At 38.4% G+C, this 22,084-nt stretch overlaps 1 protein-coding gene across 5 annotated transcripts; it reads left to right on the top strand.

Moving 5' to 3' along the window:
* The first annotated feature begins 813 nt into the window (after positions 1 to 813).
* Positions 814 to 21,595, top strand: tulp1a (TUB like protein 1a). 5 transcript variants are annotated; one of them, XM_066703601.1, is made up of 14 exons: positions 814 to 1,786; positions 2,902 to 2,941; positions 8,688 to 8,814; positions 9,322 to 9,429; positions 11,198 to 11,338; positions 13,671 to 13,784; positions 14,221 to 14,349; positions 14,747 to 14,838; positions 15,156 to 15,326; positions 16,640 to 16,752; positions 16,859 to 16,967; positions 18,181 to 18,279; positions 18,524 to 18,695; positions 19,434 to 21,595. In XM_066703601.1, the coding sequence occupies exons 1-14, from the start codon at positions 1,740 to 1,742 to the stop codon at positions 19,565 to 19,567; spliced, it is 1,596 nt and encodes a 531-aa protein (XP_066559698.1). In that variant the 5' UTR covers positions 814 to 1,739; the 3' UTR covers positions 19,568 to 21,595. The 5 variants fall into 5 exon arrangements, with proteins under 5 accessions (XP_066559698.1, XP_066559702.1, XP_066559699.1 ...); XM_066703605.1 differs by lacking the exon at positions 15,156 to 15,326; XM_066703602.1 differs by lacking the exons at positions 814 to 1,786; positions 2,902 to 2,941 and adding an exon at positions 3,391 to 3,602.
* Positions 21,596 to 22,084: the final 489 nt, after the last annotated feature.

Raw genomic sequence — 22,084 nt, 5'->3', positions numbered from 1 at the left:
ACCTGTCAGTGATCGGCTGATCGGTGTATATTTAGTTGAATACACTTGTTAGTCAAGGTATTGAACCCTTGTGCGTCATGTTGCACAGTTCTCTGTATATCTCTTAACATTTTGCTAAATATTGTTATATTTAATTATAGTACTCTAATATGTGAAACCATAGCACAGTGTTACTTTTTGGAATTCAAGGTGTAAAAAAAAAAAACATTTGAAGAAACAGTATTTTTCTCTTGCAAGATACATTTTTCATCTTAAACAATTATGCTATTATCTGTTCAAAAGCAATAGAAACATGCAGTTTGAACCTTTGTGGTCTGAACTCTAGAAACATAAGTGGCAACACAGGAAAACCAGTCAGTTTCTTCTCTGTAAGCCTCTTGGCAGGCCTGCCTTCTTATTTGTATCAATTTGAGCTCCCCCTTGAAATCCACCCGCAAAATCCCTGCAGATGGCACAGAGCTGGCTGCCACCCCTCCAAGAGTTAATCGTCTGACACAGCAGATGTTCAGTTGAGAAATTGCACTTCCCCCCCTGAAAGCAAGTTCGGTTGCCTGTTACACTTTTTGGAAAATCCTATTAAGAACAGGGTTTAGGTACAATAAGCTGTTCGGGCTTTGTAGCAGGCGATTGTCTTTCTGGAAAGGAAAAAACGAAACAACAGCAAAGCCTGTCTCTCCGACTCCCTCTCTCTCTCCCTCTCTCTCAAACTCTCACTCCCTCTCTCTCCCTGTCTCTCTATAGCTCTAGTTCTGCGATTGCGTATTACGGGTCCTGTGCCTCAACCTATGAGCAGGATCTTATCTCTTATCTAATTACATACATAGGGGGACAAATCTGAAAGCTGAGAACACAAGACACTTAACTCTTGCAGTGGATCCAAGTTCTGTTGACACTTTTCAGGGGGAAGCTCAAGGACCTCATATTATTATTTTTTCCTTCACATTATTACAGGAATTAAGTGCTTTATGGTGCTAAAGGGATTTGGTCTGAAGACTGTCTTTAGTTTTATCTAGAAGATTCTTGGTGGTGGCATCTGTGTTAGTCTGACAGAACAAAATACAAAATATTAAAAAGATAGAAGCATTGTTGCATATTTGTAATGAGTTTGATTTTTGGATAGGGTGTAGCTTGCATGCCGCGTGAGTTGTTTTATTCCTGTTTTTGCAGTTTACACATCTATTCTGTTTCTGTGTTTTTCATGCAAACGATTTTGATTCACCTCTTCTGCAAAATGACTTTATACTTACTGGCATTTTAGAAAAGTTTTTTTTTTTTTTTGCCAGACATTTAAACTCGCAACTCAACAAAACAACCTCTGGATGGATTGAGAGTCTGTCTGTTTTTAAGTCTTTAGGTAATTTGGAATTTGGAATTTTAGAAGTGAGTAGAATATATGTTAATTGCCTTATCCTTATCTGCTTTCGTAGTAGGTTGTGCACAGAATAATTTTGTTCAGTGCTGTAATGAAGTTGTTTGGAAGTATCCTTGAACTGGACTGTAGAATTGACGTGAGTTTTCTGTAATGTAGTGCTGTATGCTTTTCTCGGATTCAAGTGAAGGGGTTGATGTGTTTTGCTACAGCTCTGTTGAATTCTTAATAAGATTTGATCAAGATTCTGGCCTTGTATTTTACGTTGAGGGTGTTATTCCTTAGTTTTGAATATCAAGTCTGCATTGACCCAGTTGGGTCCTATTTGAAGCTTAGTTTCTTAAAAGTTTACCATCACCTATCACTATTAATGCCTCTACAGTCTGAAATCTTGAGGGAAGTTTGGACATCGGATAAGTAAGTATATCATCTATATATTTTTGTGAGTGTGTATCCGTGCAAGCAAACACAATATGTATGACAATATACACTTCAGTATGCTGGTGAATATCAATATGCTTGTGTTATCTGAATATTTAACATGGTGATATTTGCGATCATTATTTTTCTAGTGAAATCTCATTGACTACATTGCTGCTACAGGCCTTCATGGCGAATTACACTACTTTATTCATATTACTATAGCTCAGTGCTGCTGACTTGTTGAGTTGTGGAGGGTCAAAGAGTGGGGGAGATGATTTCACCCACACACCTCGTAAATAACGTTTGTGAATGATCATCTCTTTGATTGCCTATGGTTGAGGGGGACACATTGACAAGTACACCCTGTAGGGTAAGGTTTTCCTAAATTACGCCTATGCATGTAAGACAAAATAAACACAATGACTATAATAAAATACTTGGCAGATATCTAAATATGACAAAGATATCCCAAGTATTAATTCTCAAAATGGAACATAACTACCTAACCAAAGGGATTAACTATGATGAAGATTTGTTTCTGTTAAAATGTACTCTTCTGCTGTGCATAAGCCCATGGTATAAATTTAAATGTGCAAGTGTACAACTAATCTAAAACCCTAACATGACCCATATATATTTTAATTGAAGGAGGAAGTGACTTTGATTCAGATCTGAGACACAATTAGCTGGAGTTTTCAGGCAAGATTTAGACAGTTAAGTTCAGGTTTGCCAATCTGCATACTGCAAGAAAAAGCTGATGTTAGGGATAATAGTCATAGAAACCACATTGATAGGACCATCAGTCTTGATGACACAGGAGAATTATTTATAGTTGTTATGTATGGAAATATTTGAGCATGTTTTGGGTATTTAGTTGTATTTAGTTATTTGAATGTGTATTTTATGCTCAGTTTGTCTCCCCAATTCTGTAGTTGTAGTTTAGGGGCGATGTTCTCATTACGATGCTTATTTTTTATGTTCTTGAATAAACATTAGTTTTTTCTTGACCTGAAAAATGTAAGTTCACAAAATATGTAGAAATACAACTCAAACTGTAATTGAACCAAACAGTAGTGTCTACAATAAGTAATCATTTATTTTCATTCCAGCCTCCAGGATGAGGATTCCACTCCACAGAAGCAAAAACTGGTGAGAGTTTCCAAAGCAAGCATAAATGTTGCCGTTATTCTGCAATAATAATCAGAGAATCAAACCCAAAAAATAAAACTTTTTTTTAGCGCAGCCCAAATGCTTATGCATATGTTTGAATCATATGTAGGAAGCTGTCTTGAGTTCCTTTCCATTGCCTGGTGCTTCCATCTTGGTGTGGGATTTTATCAGTGTTGTTGCTGTAAATAATGAAAACAATTCAATCAAGCTATTTCAGTTCAGTTGACTGGTCCATTTATTGATGTGGAGCTCATCTGGTACAAGCGGAAGACACAGGGGTACTCCAGTACCACTGATGAGAACCATTTCCTGAGGAGACTGGTTTCCTTTATTATGTACACTGGTCAGTTAGTACAGTTAGCACACCCCTCCAATTTCTACCCCGGGAAAATGGTTTGTTCTGGCGACATGTTGACTCATTGCCAGATTGCCTTGCAGTTAATCCTTTTATCCACTTTAACTTTCTGCTGATGATGAATCATTGAGCAAAGCTTTCTCCACACTTTCTGAACTGAGACGGGTTTTTTTTACTTATCTATTCATCTAAACATTGTATTTTTTATTTATTTATCGGTATCTGTTTTAAAGTGCAACAGATAAGCCAAAAATGCAGATATAACTGAACATGTCTACGGAAAAGGTAAATGTAAATCTAGCTGCTGTAGACACATCTTCCATTCTGTCAGTAGCTGTGAAATTATATAATTATATTTAGATTCTCTGACTGACCTAAAAGGCTAAATGGAATGTATCCAATGAAATGATTGTTTATTTCTTGGTTATTGGTGTACTGTTTGTTTTTATTTGTTTCCTGTTAGGAATGGGGCAAACAAAATTGTAGGACTGCTATATCATATATCACCATAATTCTGTTTTCCTATTTTTATTTTATTGTTAAGCAACTAGAATGGTGACTCATTTGATGAGAAATAGTAATCTTGGCTTGCTTTTGAATTATTAAGGCTATTATTTTTTATCGTTCTTTTACTGTTGTTATTAATCTTAATGTGCAGCAATTCGAGCTTCAAGATTAGGTTTAGCTGTATTGGTAGCTGAAAGAAGTAGACGTGAACTGTGCACCTGGAGGACTCCATTTCCATTTCAAAAGCCGAATCTGTCTAATGAAATGATAAGCTAGGAAACAGTCATTATTCAGTTATTAGTTAACTTGCTTGTTGTACTGTAAAGCCATGCTCAAAAACAACATTTTCAATTTTCTGATGGCTTAATAGGCAGGGATGGGTGACCTTATGTCTTATTTGCCCAGAAGATCTTTAAATGTAATCGCTAACGTAAAGTATAAACTAACCTAGAAGATTTATGACTGAGTACACTGTGTACTTTTGGATGTTGTCTAAATATGCTTGTCAGAATCCACCACTTACGAGGCTGATTATGTCACAGAAAAGCTTCCTTCTCCTCCCCTTCATCTTCCAGTAATGTTTGCTATCAGCAGTGCTATGTTTCCATTCAATCCTTAACATAGTTCACTGAGGTGGAGAAAACTAGATATTATTATTATTATGGTTTGTGTTATTGTCATTGGGAGTGGTAGAGGAATTTACATGCATGCTTTCATTCATGAATCAATGTTTCGCATCATGGTTGGGAAGCCAATACATTGGCGTTTTTACATCCAATTGGAGACCACTGAAAAACAAGAAATCACATCCAACCACCACAGCAAATGCAATGGCTTTATCTGCAAGCACTACCGTATTATCTTAGTATTATTGTGAATGGTGTATTCCAGATCATTTCAGTCTAAGGGCTCCCCATTGCCATGAAAAGTGGTCCTCCTTTCCATGCCTTTAGCATCTCTCTTGGTTGTTTTAACTTCAGTCAAATCTGTTCATGCAGTAGTTTGGTGGTCAATCCAATATCCAATCCAATAACCTTTCCCCTTCAATTACGGAAGGCTAGGGGTACCATCAATTGCTGTGGAATAGAAAGAAGAGGTTGAGAAGATTCTGGTATACCTGGTATGGTATGAACATGCTTTGTACAACTAGGCCCAGTAATAGAAGTGATCATACTGGGGCCAGACATCAATCCAGGGTGTTTTTTGCAATTGGCTGATTTAGTCTCCAGACCTCCTGCTGATCTCCCTTTAGTTTGTGGGAAAGAGGAACAAGTCCCAGGAGCATGCGACTCATCTCCAACAGTACACAACAAATGTAGCATTAGGCTGGGATGTAGATCTAGGGCCGGATTAAATCAAAACTTTGACCCACCTGCTAATAGCAAACTACAAACCTGTACATCATAGCAGTTACATTTACGATTAGAAGAAAGTGTCATCTTACTGAAAATGAAACCACAACTGAGTACAGTTCTATAGTTTTCAATTAGCGGGTGGGTCAAAGTTTTGATTTAATCTGGCCCCTAGTCTTTCCTGGATCATGTAATGGTCTATTATGAGTTTGAGAGTTTCTTCTCATATTCCCTCTGGGAAACCTGGTCTTTATCCACTGACTGGCCTAACCTAGATAGTCCTTCCAGACAGGTAACTGTGCATCCTAACTGACTAGCCAGGTAGGGATTGATGTTTTCCAAAGTCATTTTGACAATATCATGTCCTTCTATAGTGGCGAGATAACTCTGTATGAAAAAGCAACATCCCTTATATTCTCCTGTGGACCCTGAACACACGTTTTAATTCTTTCAGACAGAAATGCACTTAAAAACTGACCCTTTCAGACTCGCACCATGTACTGACATATCCTTGTGTGATTTCCCACCAGTTTTGTGCAGTACTGAGTGGAGAGTAGCAAAGAGTTCAGTGTCTGACAATGGTTGCAATGACAGAGTCATGACACTTTTCCAGAAATCTCAGAGGATCAGCATCAGAGACAGAATGATAAAGGTATTTTATTTAATTTCTTTATATAATTTTTGCTTTGGTTGGCTTGTTTGGGCTTTTGAGTCTCATCCTCCCTTATACTTTCACATTCAATGATACAGATTCACAGGAGAATTATGCTTGAAGCTTAATGAAGTGTGGTCAACCTGAAATACCCAGAATTAATTCCTCAATCACAGATCAATCAGTGACATATAGCACCTCTAGGCAGAGGAGAAAGTGTTTCAGGAAGGGGAGCAGACGTTTTTTCTTCTGTTTGGATGTTTATCATAGACAAGTGATGGGCAGCCCCAGTACAGGGTATTTTCTTTCTGTTCTACCTGAGATCTCAATTACTTAACTGAACCATTATTTTGCTTAATGGAAGCAGATGGGCATTCAAATGAACTATCCTCTGATGCTGTTGCTGAATGATGCCTTCAATTACTGTTAAAGAAAATGGAAATAAATTCTAGACAGATAGAAGAATAGCAAGTGATGGCCTGTTGCCTCCCTCCTGCAAAGAATAAATAAATAAAAACCCTCTGCTTCTCCTTCTCATCTGAGAAATACTTAAGGAGGGATAGAATGTAATGAATGTCAATATCTTTTCTTTTTTGCTGCTATATCCTTCCCACCCTCCCATTTCATGAACCCAGCTCTTTATAACACTATTACCCCACCACCCCTAAACTATCCTTTACTCAAGCAGTCCAGGCTCCGTGTTTGTGTGATTATTCCTTTACTGAAATTGTTTACTCCATCCCGTTCACCTGCTTACTGTCAGCAACTATTCCGTTGGTGCTGGTAAAGCGCTTTGGCAATCCTGGAGCACTCTTTGTTACATCAATCAAGCTCCATTCAAACTTCAGTTAGACTTTCCAATCCTCTGCCATCCACTCAGTAAGACTGTTTTAGTCATTTTTGCCTGAATTTCTGTGAGCCAGAAGATTAATATATGAAGAAAGGTTTGTTTCTTTCTGCACACTCCAGATTGAGGTAACAGTATAAATAGAAACATAGGATTTGTCTCTTAATAAGCTTATTAAGTGTACTGCTACTAAACCTTCAAGGCTCAAACAATGAGGAAATCAGCTTGACCTAATTTTTCTGTTTGGTAGTCACTGGGAGAAAGCTAGCTTCCCTGCTACATACCTTTGAGTCTTTTCGTTTTTTACTCTTTTGTTCCTAACCACACATTGATTTTCACCTTATTGACATTAAGTTACAGTTTACAGTTTCTGACTCCCCTCAGTCCAAAGTTTTCCCTGTTTCCAGGATAAGATTTTTGTATTCTTTTTTTAAACTCGGGCCTCAGAAAAAAAAACTATTTTCATGAACATCTCTACCTTGCTTTTGACATGTGGGTTCGTCTTTAGGCTTTAGAGCCCAGTAAATTGTCCTTTCTGTCAGTAATTGCATATGCATTAGTGTAACTGACAACAAAGTGTTTTGTTTGTTTTGTTTCTTGTCATGTTCTGGATCAGAGTTGAATAAACTGGTTAGATTATGTGGTTATGTGTCACTACTAACAGAGTAAACCTCTTGAAAGTGTGCTGATGTAAGATGATAATTTCCTTCCTGTGATATCTGGCAAGTTTTAATTGTTCCACACAACATCCTCCTTGGTATTATTTGACTAGCTGGACAATGCCTGTGGTATTTGGCAATCAGTTGAATGGAAACATAACCATAGTGAGGAGAGAAGGTAGGTCTCATTGGTGGTGGCTTCTTGTTTTAAAAATAGTTTTATAAGTTCCAACTTGGACTTCTTCTGTAGATCAACTAATGTGTCGGAATGAGTCTAGACTGGAATCTTAATATTATTTCAGTTTGTGTAGCTTCGCACATTGCTGCTTAGCAGATTTGGGCTGTGTAATTGGACAAATTAGTGTGAAACTATCACATTCAGTGCAGTATTTTCTGAATAACCCATGGGACAGGGAAACAGATTTGCACTTGTATTTTTCCTGGTAGAGAAGATTGAGATTTAATTAGCTCATGGAAATGTTTAAATATGTTGTTTAAAGGTATGGCGGCATTTCATGAACCCAAGATTTGATGGTAAATATTATAATTTGTCTTTATACAGTTGCAGTTGTCACATGTAGCAATGTTTATGTGAAACAGGAACATTGCATCTGTCAGGTAAATTCAATTGACATTTAGTTTGATGTCATGTAAGTTCCAAGAAACACAAGATTTCTGAAGGTAACCCATCTATGAAAACATAGGGATCATTTGAGTTGTATGTATCTGGTAAGAGATTAAAAATTGTCTGATGGATGGACAAGTGCGATGTTTCTTTTTATCAGCTTAATGATGTTTAAAATAATTGATTGGATTATTACTGCCTATACAATGTGAACATTGAAAGTAAAGGTAATATTTTTCATTTTCAACATACTAAATACGTGAAATGATTGTATTTGTGTATTTAATATCAGAAGGAATACCACCATTGCTAACTTAAAGGATGTGTTGAGGCAGAACTCTATTAACCAGTATCATTTGTTTTCCTGCTTCCTCATTGTGACATCTAACGGTAAGATGCTTTCACTTTTTTTTTCCCTGTATTATCATATGAACACGTACCCTTTGAACTTTCAGTTATATTTATGAATATTTCCATGTATGCTGTGCATTAGGAACCACAAGAAATTTAAGAAGAAATATTTAAATATAAGGAATAAAATTACTTTGGGATCAAAAATGTTCCACCAGTTAAAATACCAGAGGACACAGTGTTAATGTTTGTCTGTAACTGAAATATGCAGTTTTTTCTTCCATGGAAACCTCAGACTGGACAATTCTCTCTGACTGTGCTAGATTTATCATGACTGATCTGTTGTGGTATCCATGCAGGACTGTCACTCGGCGTAGAAAACCAAAAAGAAGCGGCAGGAGCCCATTATGGTGCAGTCGAACAGTGCTGATGCCAAACCCAAGAAGACCAAGACCAAGAAGAATGAGGACCTGTCAGGGGTGGAGGAGAGCACCCCCACACAGAGTACGAGAGACACTGAATTGCACAGCATGACTCAGCACTTTCACTCACCACTTGGCACTTTCACAGTTGTACACGTCACCAAAGATACATGGGCCCACATTCATTTTACACAATGTGTGTGTGGTGCCTTATGGGTAATCCCAGTCACAGCTGGCCATGTCTAACCAGTGCTGTGTGAACTATAGGGCTCAACACACCTAATGAAGGCTTTTGTTAATTTGTAAGATTTCTCTTTTTAAAAAATCTCTCTGGTTATAAGATTAATAAAATAATAACATTTAAATGACATAAACACTACTTTAAGCTATTTCTTAATTTATCCAGCATCGGCTAGTAAAGAACATTTTAATATGCATACAAGTTACACACAATACAAAGTTGTAATTTGATCTACTTTTATCTCAGCAATTGGTTATAGTGAGCAGCCTTGAGATCATTGTCACCTTGGATGTGGTCCTCAGTCTTTATCTCAAGCTCATTGTCTTTGTCTCTCCCTCCACCCAAAAGATGGAAAGAAAGTGAAGAAAAAGAAACCAGACAAAGACAAGGAAAAAGAAGAGCCAGCAGAGAAGGAGCCAAAGAAGAAGTCAAAAATGGCAGCCAAGAAAAAGAAAGGTAAGATCTTAACTGAGACGCCATCAAAATGAACAAGAGGTCAAATACTTGTTTAATGGCTCAACAACTAACAACATGTCCCCAGTCTTCCCAGTTCCCATTCAGAAATTGGTGATTTTGTGTGACCTACAGTGAGGGAAAAAAGTATTTGATCCCCTGCTGATTTTGTATGTTTGCCCACTGACAAAGAAATGATCAGTGAGAGGCAGAATAACAACAAAAAAATCCAGAAAAATGCATTTTTAAAAGTTATAAATTGATTTGCATGTTAATGAGGGAAATAAGTATTTGATCCACTATCAATCAGCAAGATTTCTGGCTCCCAGGTGTCTTTTATACAGGTAACGAGCTGAGATTAGGAGCACTCTCTTCAAGGGAGTGCTCCTAATCTCAGCTCGTTACCTGTATAAAAGACACCTGTCCACAGAAGCAATCAATCAATCAGATTCCAAACTCTCCACCATGGCCAAGACCAAAGAGCTGTCCAAGGATGTCAGGGACAAGATTGTAGACCTACACAAGGCTGGAATGGGCTACAAGACCATCGCCAAGCAGCTTGGTGAGAAAGTCACAACAGTTGGTGCGATTATTCGCAAATGGAAGAAACACAAAATAACTGTCAGTCTCCCTCGGTCTGGGGCTCCATGCAAGATCTCACCTCGTGGAGTTTCAATGATCATGAGAATGGTGAGGAATCAGCCCAGAACTACACGGGAGGATCTTGTTAATGATCTCAAGGCAGCTGGGACCATAGTCACCAAGAAAACAATTGGTAACACACTATGCCTTGAAGGACTGAAATCCTGCAGCGCCCGCAAGGTCCCCCTGCTCAAGAAAGCACATGTACAGGCCCGTCTGAAGTTTGCCAATGAACATCTGAATGATTCAGAGGAGAACTGGGTGAAAGTGTTGTGGTCAGATGAGACCAAAATCGAGCTCTTTGGCATCAACTCAACTCACCGTGTTTGGAGGAGGAGGAATGACCCCAAGAACACCATCCCCACCGTCAAACATGGAGGTGGAAACATTATGCTTTGGGGGTGTTTTTCTGCTAAGGGGACAGGACAACTGCACCGCATCAAAGGGACGATGGACGGGGCCATGTACCGTCAAATCTTGGGTTAGAACCTCCTTCCCTCAGCCAGGGCATTGAAAATGGGTCGTGGATGGGTATTCCAGCATGACAATGACCCAAAACACACAGCCAAGGCAACAAAGGAGTGGCTCAAGAAGAAGCACATTAAGGTCCTGGAGTGGCCTAGCCAGTCTCCAGACCTTAATCCCATAGAAAATCTGTGGAGGGAGCTGAAGGTTCAAGTTGCCAAACGTCAGCCTCGAAACCTTAATGACTTGGAGAGGATCTGCAAAGAGGAGTGGGACAAAATCCCTCCAGAGATGTGTGCAAACCTGGTGGCCAACTACAAGAAACGTCTGACCTCTGTGATTGGCAACAAGGGTTTTGCCACCAAGTACTAAGTTGAAGGGGTCAAATACTTATTTCACTCATTAACATGCAAATCAATGTATAACTTTTTTGAAATGCGTTTTTCTGTATTTTTTTGTTGTTATTCTGTCTCTCACTGTTAAAATACACCTACCATTAAAATTATAGACTGATCATTTCTTTGTCAGTGGGCAAACGTACACAATCAGCAGGGGATCAAATACTTTTTTCCCTCACTGTATATAAAACTGAACTGGGGTTCTTCATGACCAAGTGGAGCACCAATCGATATAATAAAAACTGTCTTTGTTTTCTCTTTATCAGGGTCAGATGATGAAGAGGAAGAGGACGAGGACGACGAAGCCCCAGAAGAAGCACCCCTCAAAAAGACAAAGAAGAAAACAACAACAAAAGAAGCACCGAGCTCTTCAGGCGATGTAAAGGACAAGAAAACTAAAGTCAAAGGTCAGAAAGGGCCTGAGGTCTCACTGAAGCCTTGCCCAAACATAATTCCTAACATTAATTTCCAATATTTTCCAATACCTGGGATTAAATCATACGGACAACTACCTGCTGATCGCAAATTAAAAACCTGTATTGAGTGATGGCTTTGTTTTTTGTCTTCCTTCTTCTTTGTCCTCCCATCAAGTACTGAGTTTTAATTTGCACTTAGCAGGGTGGGTCACACAATTACACACCATCGTATTTGTTTGTTTTAATTTGAAGTTAATTGAATGCTTTACATTTTAATTTCCTGAGAGCAAAATTGGATTGATCTTTCAGTAGAATACATCATGTCTATCATATTTCTTGTTCCTCTTAAAAAAGAAACTGATTCCCTAGAATTTTAACTGTATTTTTTGTGCTTGTCATAATTGGGGATAAGGTTTTATAGGTCCTAAGTGTATCATCTATTTATTTTTAATTTGTTAATTCCATTTTAAAAAGTACCAAAGCATTTCAGCACTCCAAAAGCATAGGACTACCAAAATATAACACCTCTAATTGAAGCATAATACTATCAATTGTTTCTGCATAATTTGCAGACTGTTTAAAATAGATTTGAAAAACAGCATCTATCTACCTTGTTTTGTGCAAAGTAGAAAGCCTTGTTAAATAGGACAAGCATTTTGAAGTCACTCAATACATCTGACCTGATTTGAAATTGTGTTTTCTGCAGGTGTATAGCATAGAAAACAGTTTAGGTAGTGGTTTATAATCAGATCAATTTCTGTCTATTTTCTGGAAGTTGGTCATGTTTCTTTAATGTGTCTTTGTATTCTGAGATGTTTGCTCCTGAAACAGCAAATGCTCAAACACATCTGGGCTTAGTTTTAAATCTTTGGGGTTGGAGAGGATTTTGAATTAAACAACGAAGTTGTACACTTTATGGGTGACAGTTCCCTGGCAAAGCAGTTAGGCAGTTTATAAAGTCTTGCCATCACCATTCTTCTGTCTATTAAACTTTCACGGAGATTATTCCTGGGAATGTGTGTGTGGGGGGTATTTACCACTAGGTGGTGTTATAACCACTGGAGCTGTATAAGGGATGGAACTGCATCTAGGCTGGTATAATTACAGTTTTGACTCCACAGTATGAAGCACTACTTTCATACCAGGCAGGTAACAGTGGTGCCTCATCCCAGCTGACCTCTGGATCAGGAGGTCATTTGAAGTCATGTGACATCTCTGACTGTGATTAAAGATGCTATCAACAGGGTCTTGTGTTTTTGGTTACTTGAAATGTGCATGGTTGTTATTTTAATTTGAATTCACAAATAAAGATGTCATGATAATAATAATTAGTAGTATTAGTCTTTTTGAGGTGTGTGTACTATTAAATAAATGAACATTTATAGAAACATAGTAATTTATTTATTTTCCTATTTCCCTTCAATGTACAATTAAAATTTCCAGTAAATTGCGTGTAGTTACAGAGATATATTCTTTGTTTGGAAGACTTTCTAAGCACTTTGTATTTCTGTAGATTTTCTGGACCTAATCCCTTTCTAGAAATGGCACAAAACACGCGTATTGGATTATGTCTCGGTATATGGGTTATTCAGTGTTGCCAATGGTACTGTTTTCATTCTAGATTATAGGAGGCCAGGCCTCATTTTTGCAAGGATAAGAGGATTACTGAGGAGATTGCATTGGGTGATGTAAGGAGATGGAGGCTTGAATAATCTAGTCTTATTCATTGGGTTACAGGATGTTGAAAAATAAGCCTAATAGGTTTAACATTTTAGCTTGTCATTTCTGGTTACTATAATGGAAAAATGTCTTGCTAATAAATAGACCAGTGGTCTCTAGTCTTGAAGTGTTGTCTAATTCAGTGTTCCCAAATCCTAGCCACATGGAGCCCCGATCCAGTTAATTGTATAGGTCACCCTAATTCACCAGTATCTAGAGACTTAGAACACAGGTTAATTATTATTAAGTCCATTGTTCAATTAAGGGAATTCTTGTCCCTGGGGGCTGATGTATATTGACTGAAATTATCTCTACACAACTGCATTCTACAAAAAATGCTTAATTGATCAGGCTCTGTATAATTTAGGGGTGACCCACAGAAACCTCCTCAAAACCAGGATCGGAGAAATATGCATTACAGTTCAAACGTTCTCGAAATGTGTGCTTTGTACTTTGATTTCAGAGAGCGATGTACTTGTTTTGATATGAAAAACAAAACCAAGTGCAACACCAAACTACCAAAGCATCCCGTTGTGCAGGTTTACTCTCTTGTCTCATACATATTCATTAACCTTGTCATGTGTTTTTTCTGTCACCATTTCAGAAGAAAAAAACGACTCAGAAACCAAAGGAAAAGCGACTAAATCAAAAAAAAAGGAGCCTGCCTCCATGTTTCAGATCAATGGAGAGAAGCCAGAGGGAAAAGGCAAGAAAAAAGGTGAGTGTATCCTGGGAAACGGGGCTCATCAGGTACTGTATGAGTCTATTATGGTGAGGAGGTTCCCTGTTGTGGATCAGGTGCTCGGAGAATCCCAACAGGGGATCTGACTGGACATGCTGGACGATCTGATCCCGATCAATGAGATTGATGTCATTCATTCTCTGAGGTGGCTGTAGACATTAGAGCAGGAGTTAAGAGGGGGAGAGTGTATGGTGTATGAGCTCATGACAGTGAAGTCATCCCTTTTTAAACTTGGTAGAGTGTTCAAGCCCCCTACGTCCAGGAACTGGTCTTTCAGTGTTAGAGTGTGTCACTCTGCTGGTGGGGCACTAAGGATCAGGTGCTCAGAGGTATGCCAGTTTGAATCTGAGCTCAAACCAGCTCCGTTTTACAAGTCCTTACCTGGTATTGAGTTGCTTTCTGTCAATTACAGATAAATCGGATGACGATGACAGTGAATCAGAGAGCAAAACGAGCAAAACCAAAAAGAAGGCCACACCCAACACTGCCTCAATGTTCCAGACAGGAGGAGACACCAAAGACAAAAAAGGAAAGAAAAAAGGTGAGCTTAGCTTTTCTCCTCACATTGTCCTAAACGAGGATGCACATATGGGCCAGGAAGAAATCCCTACACTGTCTAAGAGAGTTGTTCGTTTTCTTTGTTTTATTGTTTGCCATCTGGAATTATCTTTTTTCCAATGACAATTTATAATCCTAATTGTAAATCAACTCGGTCTGAAGCTCTTGTACTTACGACAGAAGGCATGTATGCCACTAACCAGGACATGCACCTAATTTCACATGGTATTTGCTTGACTTTTAACTTTCCCATGGGCGACTTTCATGTCCTTCTAAGGGAGGCTTGTTTAAGTGTAGGGATGTCTTAATATTGTTTGTTTCATGTGCTAATGGAGTGGACATCATATAATCTCTTCCTCTCCCTCTCTGTCCATGCACAGCTGCTGCGAAAGATGAGGACAAGAGTGAGGAGGAGAATTCAGAAGTGACTCAGAAGACCAAGAAAAAAGGCAAAGGCAAGAAATCCAAGAAGGTGAGGCCATGCTCTGATACAGCCTAGAAAGAAGGGATTGAATATTGTTGTAGTTATAGTTTTGTTATAGTTTTCTCCAGGGTGAATCTAACGAACAAACTCTGATCAGATACCTTTGATAAATAAGCACAGTGTAGTTAACAGCATTTATCTAAGTCATTTAATTACCGCGGAGCCCTATTTAATACTTTTGACTACAACTGTATCTGTTCAATGGACTGAGTGGTACTTCAAAAACGCCATGTTCATTGGATGAGCATTCTTAACCTACCCCTGCCTCAACCAGAGCTTTCACGCGGCCATGGTTTTGTGCCTAGGAGGAAGAGAGGCCTCCCTCCCCCGTGATCGAGGTGGAGAACCTGGAGGAGTTTGTCCTGCAGCCGGCACAGCAGGGCGTCACCGTCAAGTGCCGGGTGACCCGTGATAAAAAGGGCATGGATCGGGGCCTGTACCCGACGTACTACCTGCACCTCGACAATGAGAAAAAAGTAAGCCTAACCGGAGCAAAGGGAAGGTTGAGAAACTCAGATACAACTTACTGGATTATTCATGGTCCAAGAGAAGACGTTGGTCGTGAGTTACACTTTATCTTCTGATGCACTGGTTGCTGTTGGAAAAAAAATACTTCTGAGGCTTTTAAAAGTAATTTTTGCATTAACTATAGATTGATCATTCAACTTTTTGCTATAGTTTCTGTGGTTTTCCTGTAGTTTTTTCCTGCAGTTTTTAGGTACAGTACTAGATCAGGGGTTCCCAAACTTTCTGGGTGGTGCCCCCCCAAAAACATTTGGGTCACAGCTCACGACTGCGGAAGATCTGCGGAAAACTGCGGCGCTACAAGAACGCGACCAATGGCTTCCTCTCAGAGAATTTCTGTGTGGAAATACTTTGACAAAGTAAATTAAAACACTGTTAAGTATATAATATGTGCAGTGCAATTATACAGTGAGGGGAAAAAAGTATTTGATCCCCTGCTGATTTTGTACGTTTGCCCACTGACAAAGAAATGATCAGTCTATAATTTTAATGGTAGGTGTATTTTAACAGTGAGAGACAGAATAACAACAAAAAAATCCAGGAAAATGCATTTCAAAAAAGTTATACATTGATTTGCATGTTAATGAGGGAAATAGGGAATTTATTTTTAAAAGTTGTGTAGATGAGTATTTTAAAATAAAGTTCAGAACTTCTTGCAATTGCAAAAATTGTCACATTGCATTATTTCGCATTTAATGTATTTTTTGATAATGCGTTTCCAAAATATTGCAGCAGAGAGTCCTGGCGAGCTCGTTTCCCACTCGATGACATTTTGGAACTGCAAGTTATTCTTATGTATTTATTTTACCGTAATTATCACCTCATATAAACTGCTGTGTATTTTGATCTGAAACTATCAATTAGCGGCTTTCACAGACACTGCTACCTGACAATCCTCTGTTCTGATTGGCTAGGACTGGATATGGACGAATCCAATAACCGAGACCCAATTTCCACTCTTGTGATTCGCGACAGTACAGTTTGTTTTGAATGTGTGTAAGTGTAGAAAAAGTTGTTTCACATAAATAGGTTGATGCAAAAGATATCAGTTTATCCAATGCGATTATAGCAGGGCGGCAATCAACAGTTGTCAGATGCCCTCTGGGATTTCTTGTGTCTCGTCTTGACTTTTTACCCGTTCAGCTCTTTCCCTGTGCCCCCCCCATAAAGGGTCTTGTGCCCCCCAGGTATTCCTGTAGTTTTTTCCTGCAGTTTTTAGGTACAGTACTAGATTACTAAAGTAGCGTTGCTGTTCTCTCTGCAGGTCTTTCTACTGGCTGGTAGAAAACGCAAGAAAAGCAAAACATCCAACTATCTGATCTCTATAGACCCCACAGACATGTCTCGGGATGGAGAAAATTTCATTGGAAAATTGAGGTAAGCTTTCACTTTTGTGTCAGTTCCACAACATCTTTTCCATTTCATTTATGTTATCTGCATTGTGTCTATCAGAGGTTTTCAATAGTGGCCTTTTGTTTCCCAGGTCCAATTTAATGGGAACCAAGTTCACAGTGTTTGACAATGGAGTGAATCCGGACAGAGCCAATTCTGAGTGGACTAATGCCAGACAGGAACTTGCTGCCATTATTTATGTAAGTGATCGTTCAGAGCCATTGTATAGTTCAAGTTGTATGTATAGTGCATTTTCATGGACTGGCAATCAAATGTTTTCTTTAAGCTGGACCAGTGTTCAAAAAGCTCCTGAATGATATTTGTGTCATGGTATAATTACCAGAATGTATTAAACTGAAATTATGAATGAATCGTGGATTTACAACATTTGAATGTGAAGGGTGTGAATATTTTTGACTACAAACTGTAGAGGCTCTGTGATGACAACCCTTTCTAATACAAGAACAAGAGCACTTTCATTGATAACATGAGAAAAAATATTATCGCAGTGATGCACTTTACAATTATTATTCAATTTGGGCTTCCTTCACTTAACACGGGTAAATGACCAGAATTACAAAGACAAGCCAGAGCGGGCAAAAATGAAGCATGTATTTACTGAACTAATTATAGGCTAAATCATCCATTAGCGAAATGGCACAAAACAAACGTATTGGATTATGTCTTGGGTATATGGGTAACTCAGTGTTGCCAACAGCACTGTTTTCATTCTAGATTATAGGAGGCCAGGCCTCATTTTTGCAAGGATAAGAGGATTGAGAGCTAATTATAGGCACAAATATAGCGAGCTAATTGTCCATTAGCGAGCTGTCACCACACAGTACTCTACACATGGAATAATTCACAAGGTTTACACATGCTTATAGTAGCCTATATTAACTGTGTTTGAAAGTAAGTACACAGTGCAGCGCTGAGGTTCATGCACAAGGAGAATACTTCTTGTTCTTGCGTACGTCATGTAAATAATATTGAACAGGTTTTGCTCTGGTGAATATAAGGTGTTATACAGATGTTTAATCCATACAAACACACAATAATACAACTATAATCGAGCCTGATAATTAAAACATTGGAATATAGTGTGCCTCTGGTCTGGAACAACTCAGAAATATGTCAGCACTGTGCTAAGGTAGCACAATTTTACAGTTAGATGTAATAATTGCACAGTTTTTAATTTCAGATGCATAAATCACAAAACAAGTAGATAGAACAAGATGGCAAAACAAATTATGATTACAAGCCCAAGTAAATAATGTACTTTCTTTCTGTCTTGCAGTTCTCACTCCCCAAATGGCCAATGCTGAACCAAACTATGCATTATATAAGAGTGCTGTGTATATGTATATTTATATATTGTGTTATTACTTTGTTTTATTGTTTATCTCACTGTAGGAAACCAATGTTCTTGGCTTCAAAGGCCCCAGGAAGATGACTGTATTAATCCCTGGAATGAATGAAGAGAGTGAGAGAGTACCAATCAGGCCGCGAAATGTAAGTATGACATTTCAAAATATATTTTGAATCAGGTGAATCATGAACAATAATAATCAATTGGTTTGAGTTTGTAGTATTACTTTAATTAACATGTTTTCAGATAATGCTCATACAGCTCCCATAAGCGTATGCGGTGCATATCAGCAAGGGGTACCTGAAACAAACAAAATGAAAGAATATATTCTCATGGCTTTAACTTCATATCTACCTCTCCTGGGTCTCTTTCTATTCCCCTTCACAGGATAATGATGGCCTGCTAATCCGGTACCAAAACAAGAACATGGAGAACATGATAGAGCTTCACAACAAGACGCCGGTGTGGAATGATGACACGCAGTCCTACGTGCTCAACTTCTCCGGGAGAGTGACCCACGCCTCAGTCAAGAATTTCCAGATTGTCCACAGCAAAGACGGTGAGCTATCTGATATCCATAGTCACAGCCAAACGCAGTGTGCCCTTCATTGTATTCAGGGGAAGATGGAGAGACCTGTAAGAGGCCCGTAAGAACATAAGAACATAAGAAAGTTTACAATCGAGAGGCCATTCGACCCATTCCAGATGAGGTCTAACTAGTGCATTGTACAGTCTTAACATTACTTCCCTCGTTCTGAATTCTACAGTTTTGACAATATACCATCTACTTAATCTACATAATCCATCTACTTACATTACCCTGAATGCCTACAGCTTCCGATTTGAGGATCAGTCTTTGGTGTGGAACCTTATCAAAAGCTTTCTGAAAATCTAAGTATATTATTTTATATGCTTTCACGTGATCTACAGCTGCAGTTGCATGTTCAAATAATTCTAATAAATTAGTAAGACATGATCTGCCTCATCTAAACCCATGTCGACTATCTCCAAGAATATGGTTTTCATTAAGATGCTCCTCTATTTTCTGTCTAATCATTTTTTCCAACATTTTACAAGTGATGCAGGTGAGTCTGATTGGTCTGTAATTTCCTGGCTCAGTTTTGTCCCCTTTCTTGTGGATTGGTATAACAATAGCCATCTGGTAGAAATACTTTGCTTTGGTAATGCAATGGGAGTGTCCAGAAGTTTGATAGGGCTCTAACTGATTTAGGGTTCTGTAGTGAATGACAGTGATTTTACCTGTAATTTCTGTGTCCCACCCTCCTGAAATACACAGTGGACTACATAGTGATGCAGTTTGGGCGAGTGGCGGACGACGCGTTCACGCTGGACTATAACTACCCCATGTGTGCTGTGCAGGCCTTTGCCATCGCCCTGTCCAGTTTTGATGGCAAACTGGCTTGTGAATAACAGAGAGTCGCTGTGACTACACTGGGCAGCGTATGCAGAGACCCCTTTGTGGTAGGTGATCTGGAGTCCAAACACAACAAGCAGACTGGGACTAAACAAATGCCAGCTTTCCATCTCCTGCCTCACTGGAGACCAGTCATGTTAGTAAAGCTTTTGACAAATGGTATATAATTCTTCAGCTTAACTTTTTCCCACAACGAACAGGATAATGTTATTGATTAACATTCAGGAGCTTCCAGGAAAGAGAGAAAAGCAAAAGCAAAAGTTATTTTTAATTGCAGAAGTGATCGAGTCAGAGGGGAAATTTGATTCGAAGTGCATGTGTCTGACTAGTTCAACATTACTTAAATTGATGTTTCATAAGGTCCCATGTGGAGCACTCAAACTCACGGGTTGGGTTTGCGGTGAATGACTTTCTATTAATATTGTCTTCAATCCATGGTAAATTTGTGATCAATATCAATAGAATCTGTAACTGCCATTCATTAATTAATGGGATTATTGGTGTTCAATTTGGAGATTATTATATAGAGATTTATTTTATACTTCTGATCCAAATTGTACAGTGTGGTGTAAAGTCTTGCAATCATCTGTACAAAGAATATCTATAACCATGTGTATAATGCACTTGAGATAGACATGGTACTCAGATGGGTCCAGGGGAAAGTGAACGGCAATGGAGAAACGGTAGTCACTAGATGGTGATGTGTCCATCAGTGGTGTGTGCTATAAGGAATGCAATTGCGTACTGGTTGGCATGCTTACAGTCATGGCCCTGAAGGATTAAGAACTTCTGAAACCTTCACACCAAGAATTCTGGGGATAAGGGACGTATCACGTGTATCGCAGCCGTGTGACATGTATCCGTGGTCAAAGATGCCGACAGACAGTCACTCCCAGGGACAGTTTGCAAGGTCAAGATACATCCATCCAAGGACAGGACCCTTATTGAACAGTGGTGATGTAGTGTCATCTAGTGGAGGTTTTATATTAGCTATAGGGTTATAAATGATTGTCATTAGAGGAGATTGCAGGACTTTATTAGCACAATGTACATTAGTGAAAATCACAATGTTTGTGACATATTTGCTTCTCACACTTTGTGCTCCTTGGATTTCACAGCTAGCAGTAAGATTCGGTACAAAAAGGAAAGATCCTGTACTGTAACGTGTATATTTTAGAATATTGTTCTTTTTTCAAATACAAGCAAAATGCTCATCCTGATTACATCTGATTCAGAGCATTTGTATTTTGTACGTGTTTAAAAAAAATGTATATTTTGTATTTTGTAAAATAAAATAATGTATTCTATTTCTTATATTAGGGTAGGATAGTTTAATTCCACACAGAAAAAGATTAGTGCTGTGGAGTAAACATGGAGTCTTATGTTCTGTCCTCATTGGCTAATAACTTAAGTTGGTAGTGGTTTCATGTTCATTTTGATTAAAATGTGTGTGCATTTTTGCAAATTGTACAGCAAGTGTTGATGTGTGTTTTTGAAGTTCCAGGTGTGTGTGATTCTGTTTAGGAATATTCTTGGCATTAATGCAATGTGAAATCAAATGTCTGCATGTATTGCTCTAACTCAAAAACAATAACAATTTCAGTAAAAAAAAAAGACGTTAAGAGAGAAGTTACTTTGTGTTTTTACCGTGCTACTACACTAATCTTTTTCCATTTTTGTTTTATGCAACATCATGCTTTTCTGTATGTTCACATTTTCTATTCACCCCACTGTTTGCCAGTTGTTGTTTTTTTGTAATTTCAGAAGCATTAACTTGACCCTAGCTCTCATTCTAACTGTGCTATCTTTAAAGTGTCTAGACTTACAATTAAAGAAGCGAGCATAAGGTTGAAACAAGAACCAAACTTATCCACATTGCCTCAATGGACAAGGTTGTATAAATGTTTTGTCTTAGTAAAAATGCCTTGAATGTCTTTCAACTGAAGGTTGGTTTGGCTGAATGTATCCTTATGCATTCCACACTATATGCATGCACAGAAAGAATAAAAATCAATTTTCAAAAATGGACGTGTTCAGAAAATATTTTTTCTTTGTCTTAATGCCTTTCTTAGCTTCACTCAGCTTCCTAACCCAAAAGGTAGAAAGGCATCATCTGTACATTTGGAGTGGGTATGTGGGATTATTATTATTATTATTATTAAATAGAATACTGCTCTTATACTGGGCCGCATATCATTATATTTTACACAATAGGTACAGCTTAAAATACAGGTCTTGACACAGTGAAACACTATAAGGAAATGGAAAACCACAAATGCTCTTGAAGTTGTACTTAAGTGACAGAAGGAAATGAGGCAGGGAGGAGACAGCAAAACTGGTTCTACAGGCTTAATAATTAGCTTGAAATGGTCAATTAGTGGAGACCTATGAAACGTGTTAACTTACCTATAATAAACCTTTCAGAGCTCAGCACAAATGCAACCAGAAGATCCTATGGTTCTTGAGGAGTGTGACTGGAGACCCCGACATGTTGGGAGTTTTGACTGTCTTTG

The sequence above is a fragment of the Amia ocellicauda genome, chromosome 5 (genome assembly GCF_036373705.1).
Source record: "Amia ocellicauda isolate fAmiCal2 chromosome 5, fAmiCal2.hap1, whole genome shotgun sequence".
NCBI classification, from domain to species: domain Eukaryota; kingdom Metazoa; phylum Chordata; class Actinopteri; order Amiiformes; family Amiidae; genus Amia; species Amia ocellicauda.
Note: the sequence above shows the minus strand (reverse complement) of the source record. Positions and strands in the feature narration are given on the sequence as shown.

Excerpts from the sequence above, each read along its gene's own strand:
- tulp1a (XM_066703601.1), top strand. The coding sequence starts at position 1,740 with ATGCCTCTACAGTCTGAAATCTTGAGGGAAGTTTGGACATCGGATAA. Across the intron at positions 16,968-18,180 it reads AACTTGCTGCCATTATTTAT|GAAACCAATGTTCTTGGCTT; the intron begins GTAAGTGATCGT and ends ATCTCACTGTAG. Across the intron at positions 18,696-19,433 it reads GATTGTCCACAGCAAAGACG|TGGACTACATAGTGATGCAG; the intron begins GTGAGCTATCTG and ends TGAAATACACAG.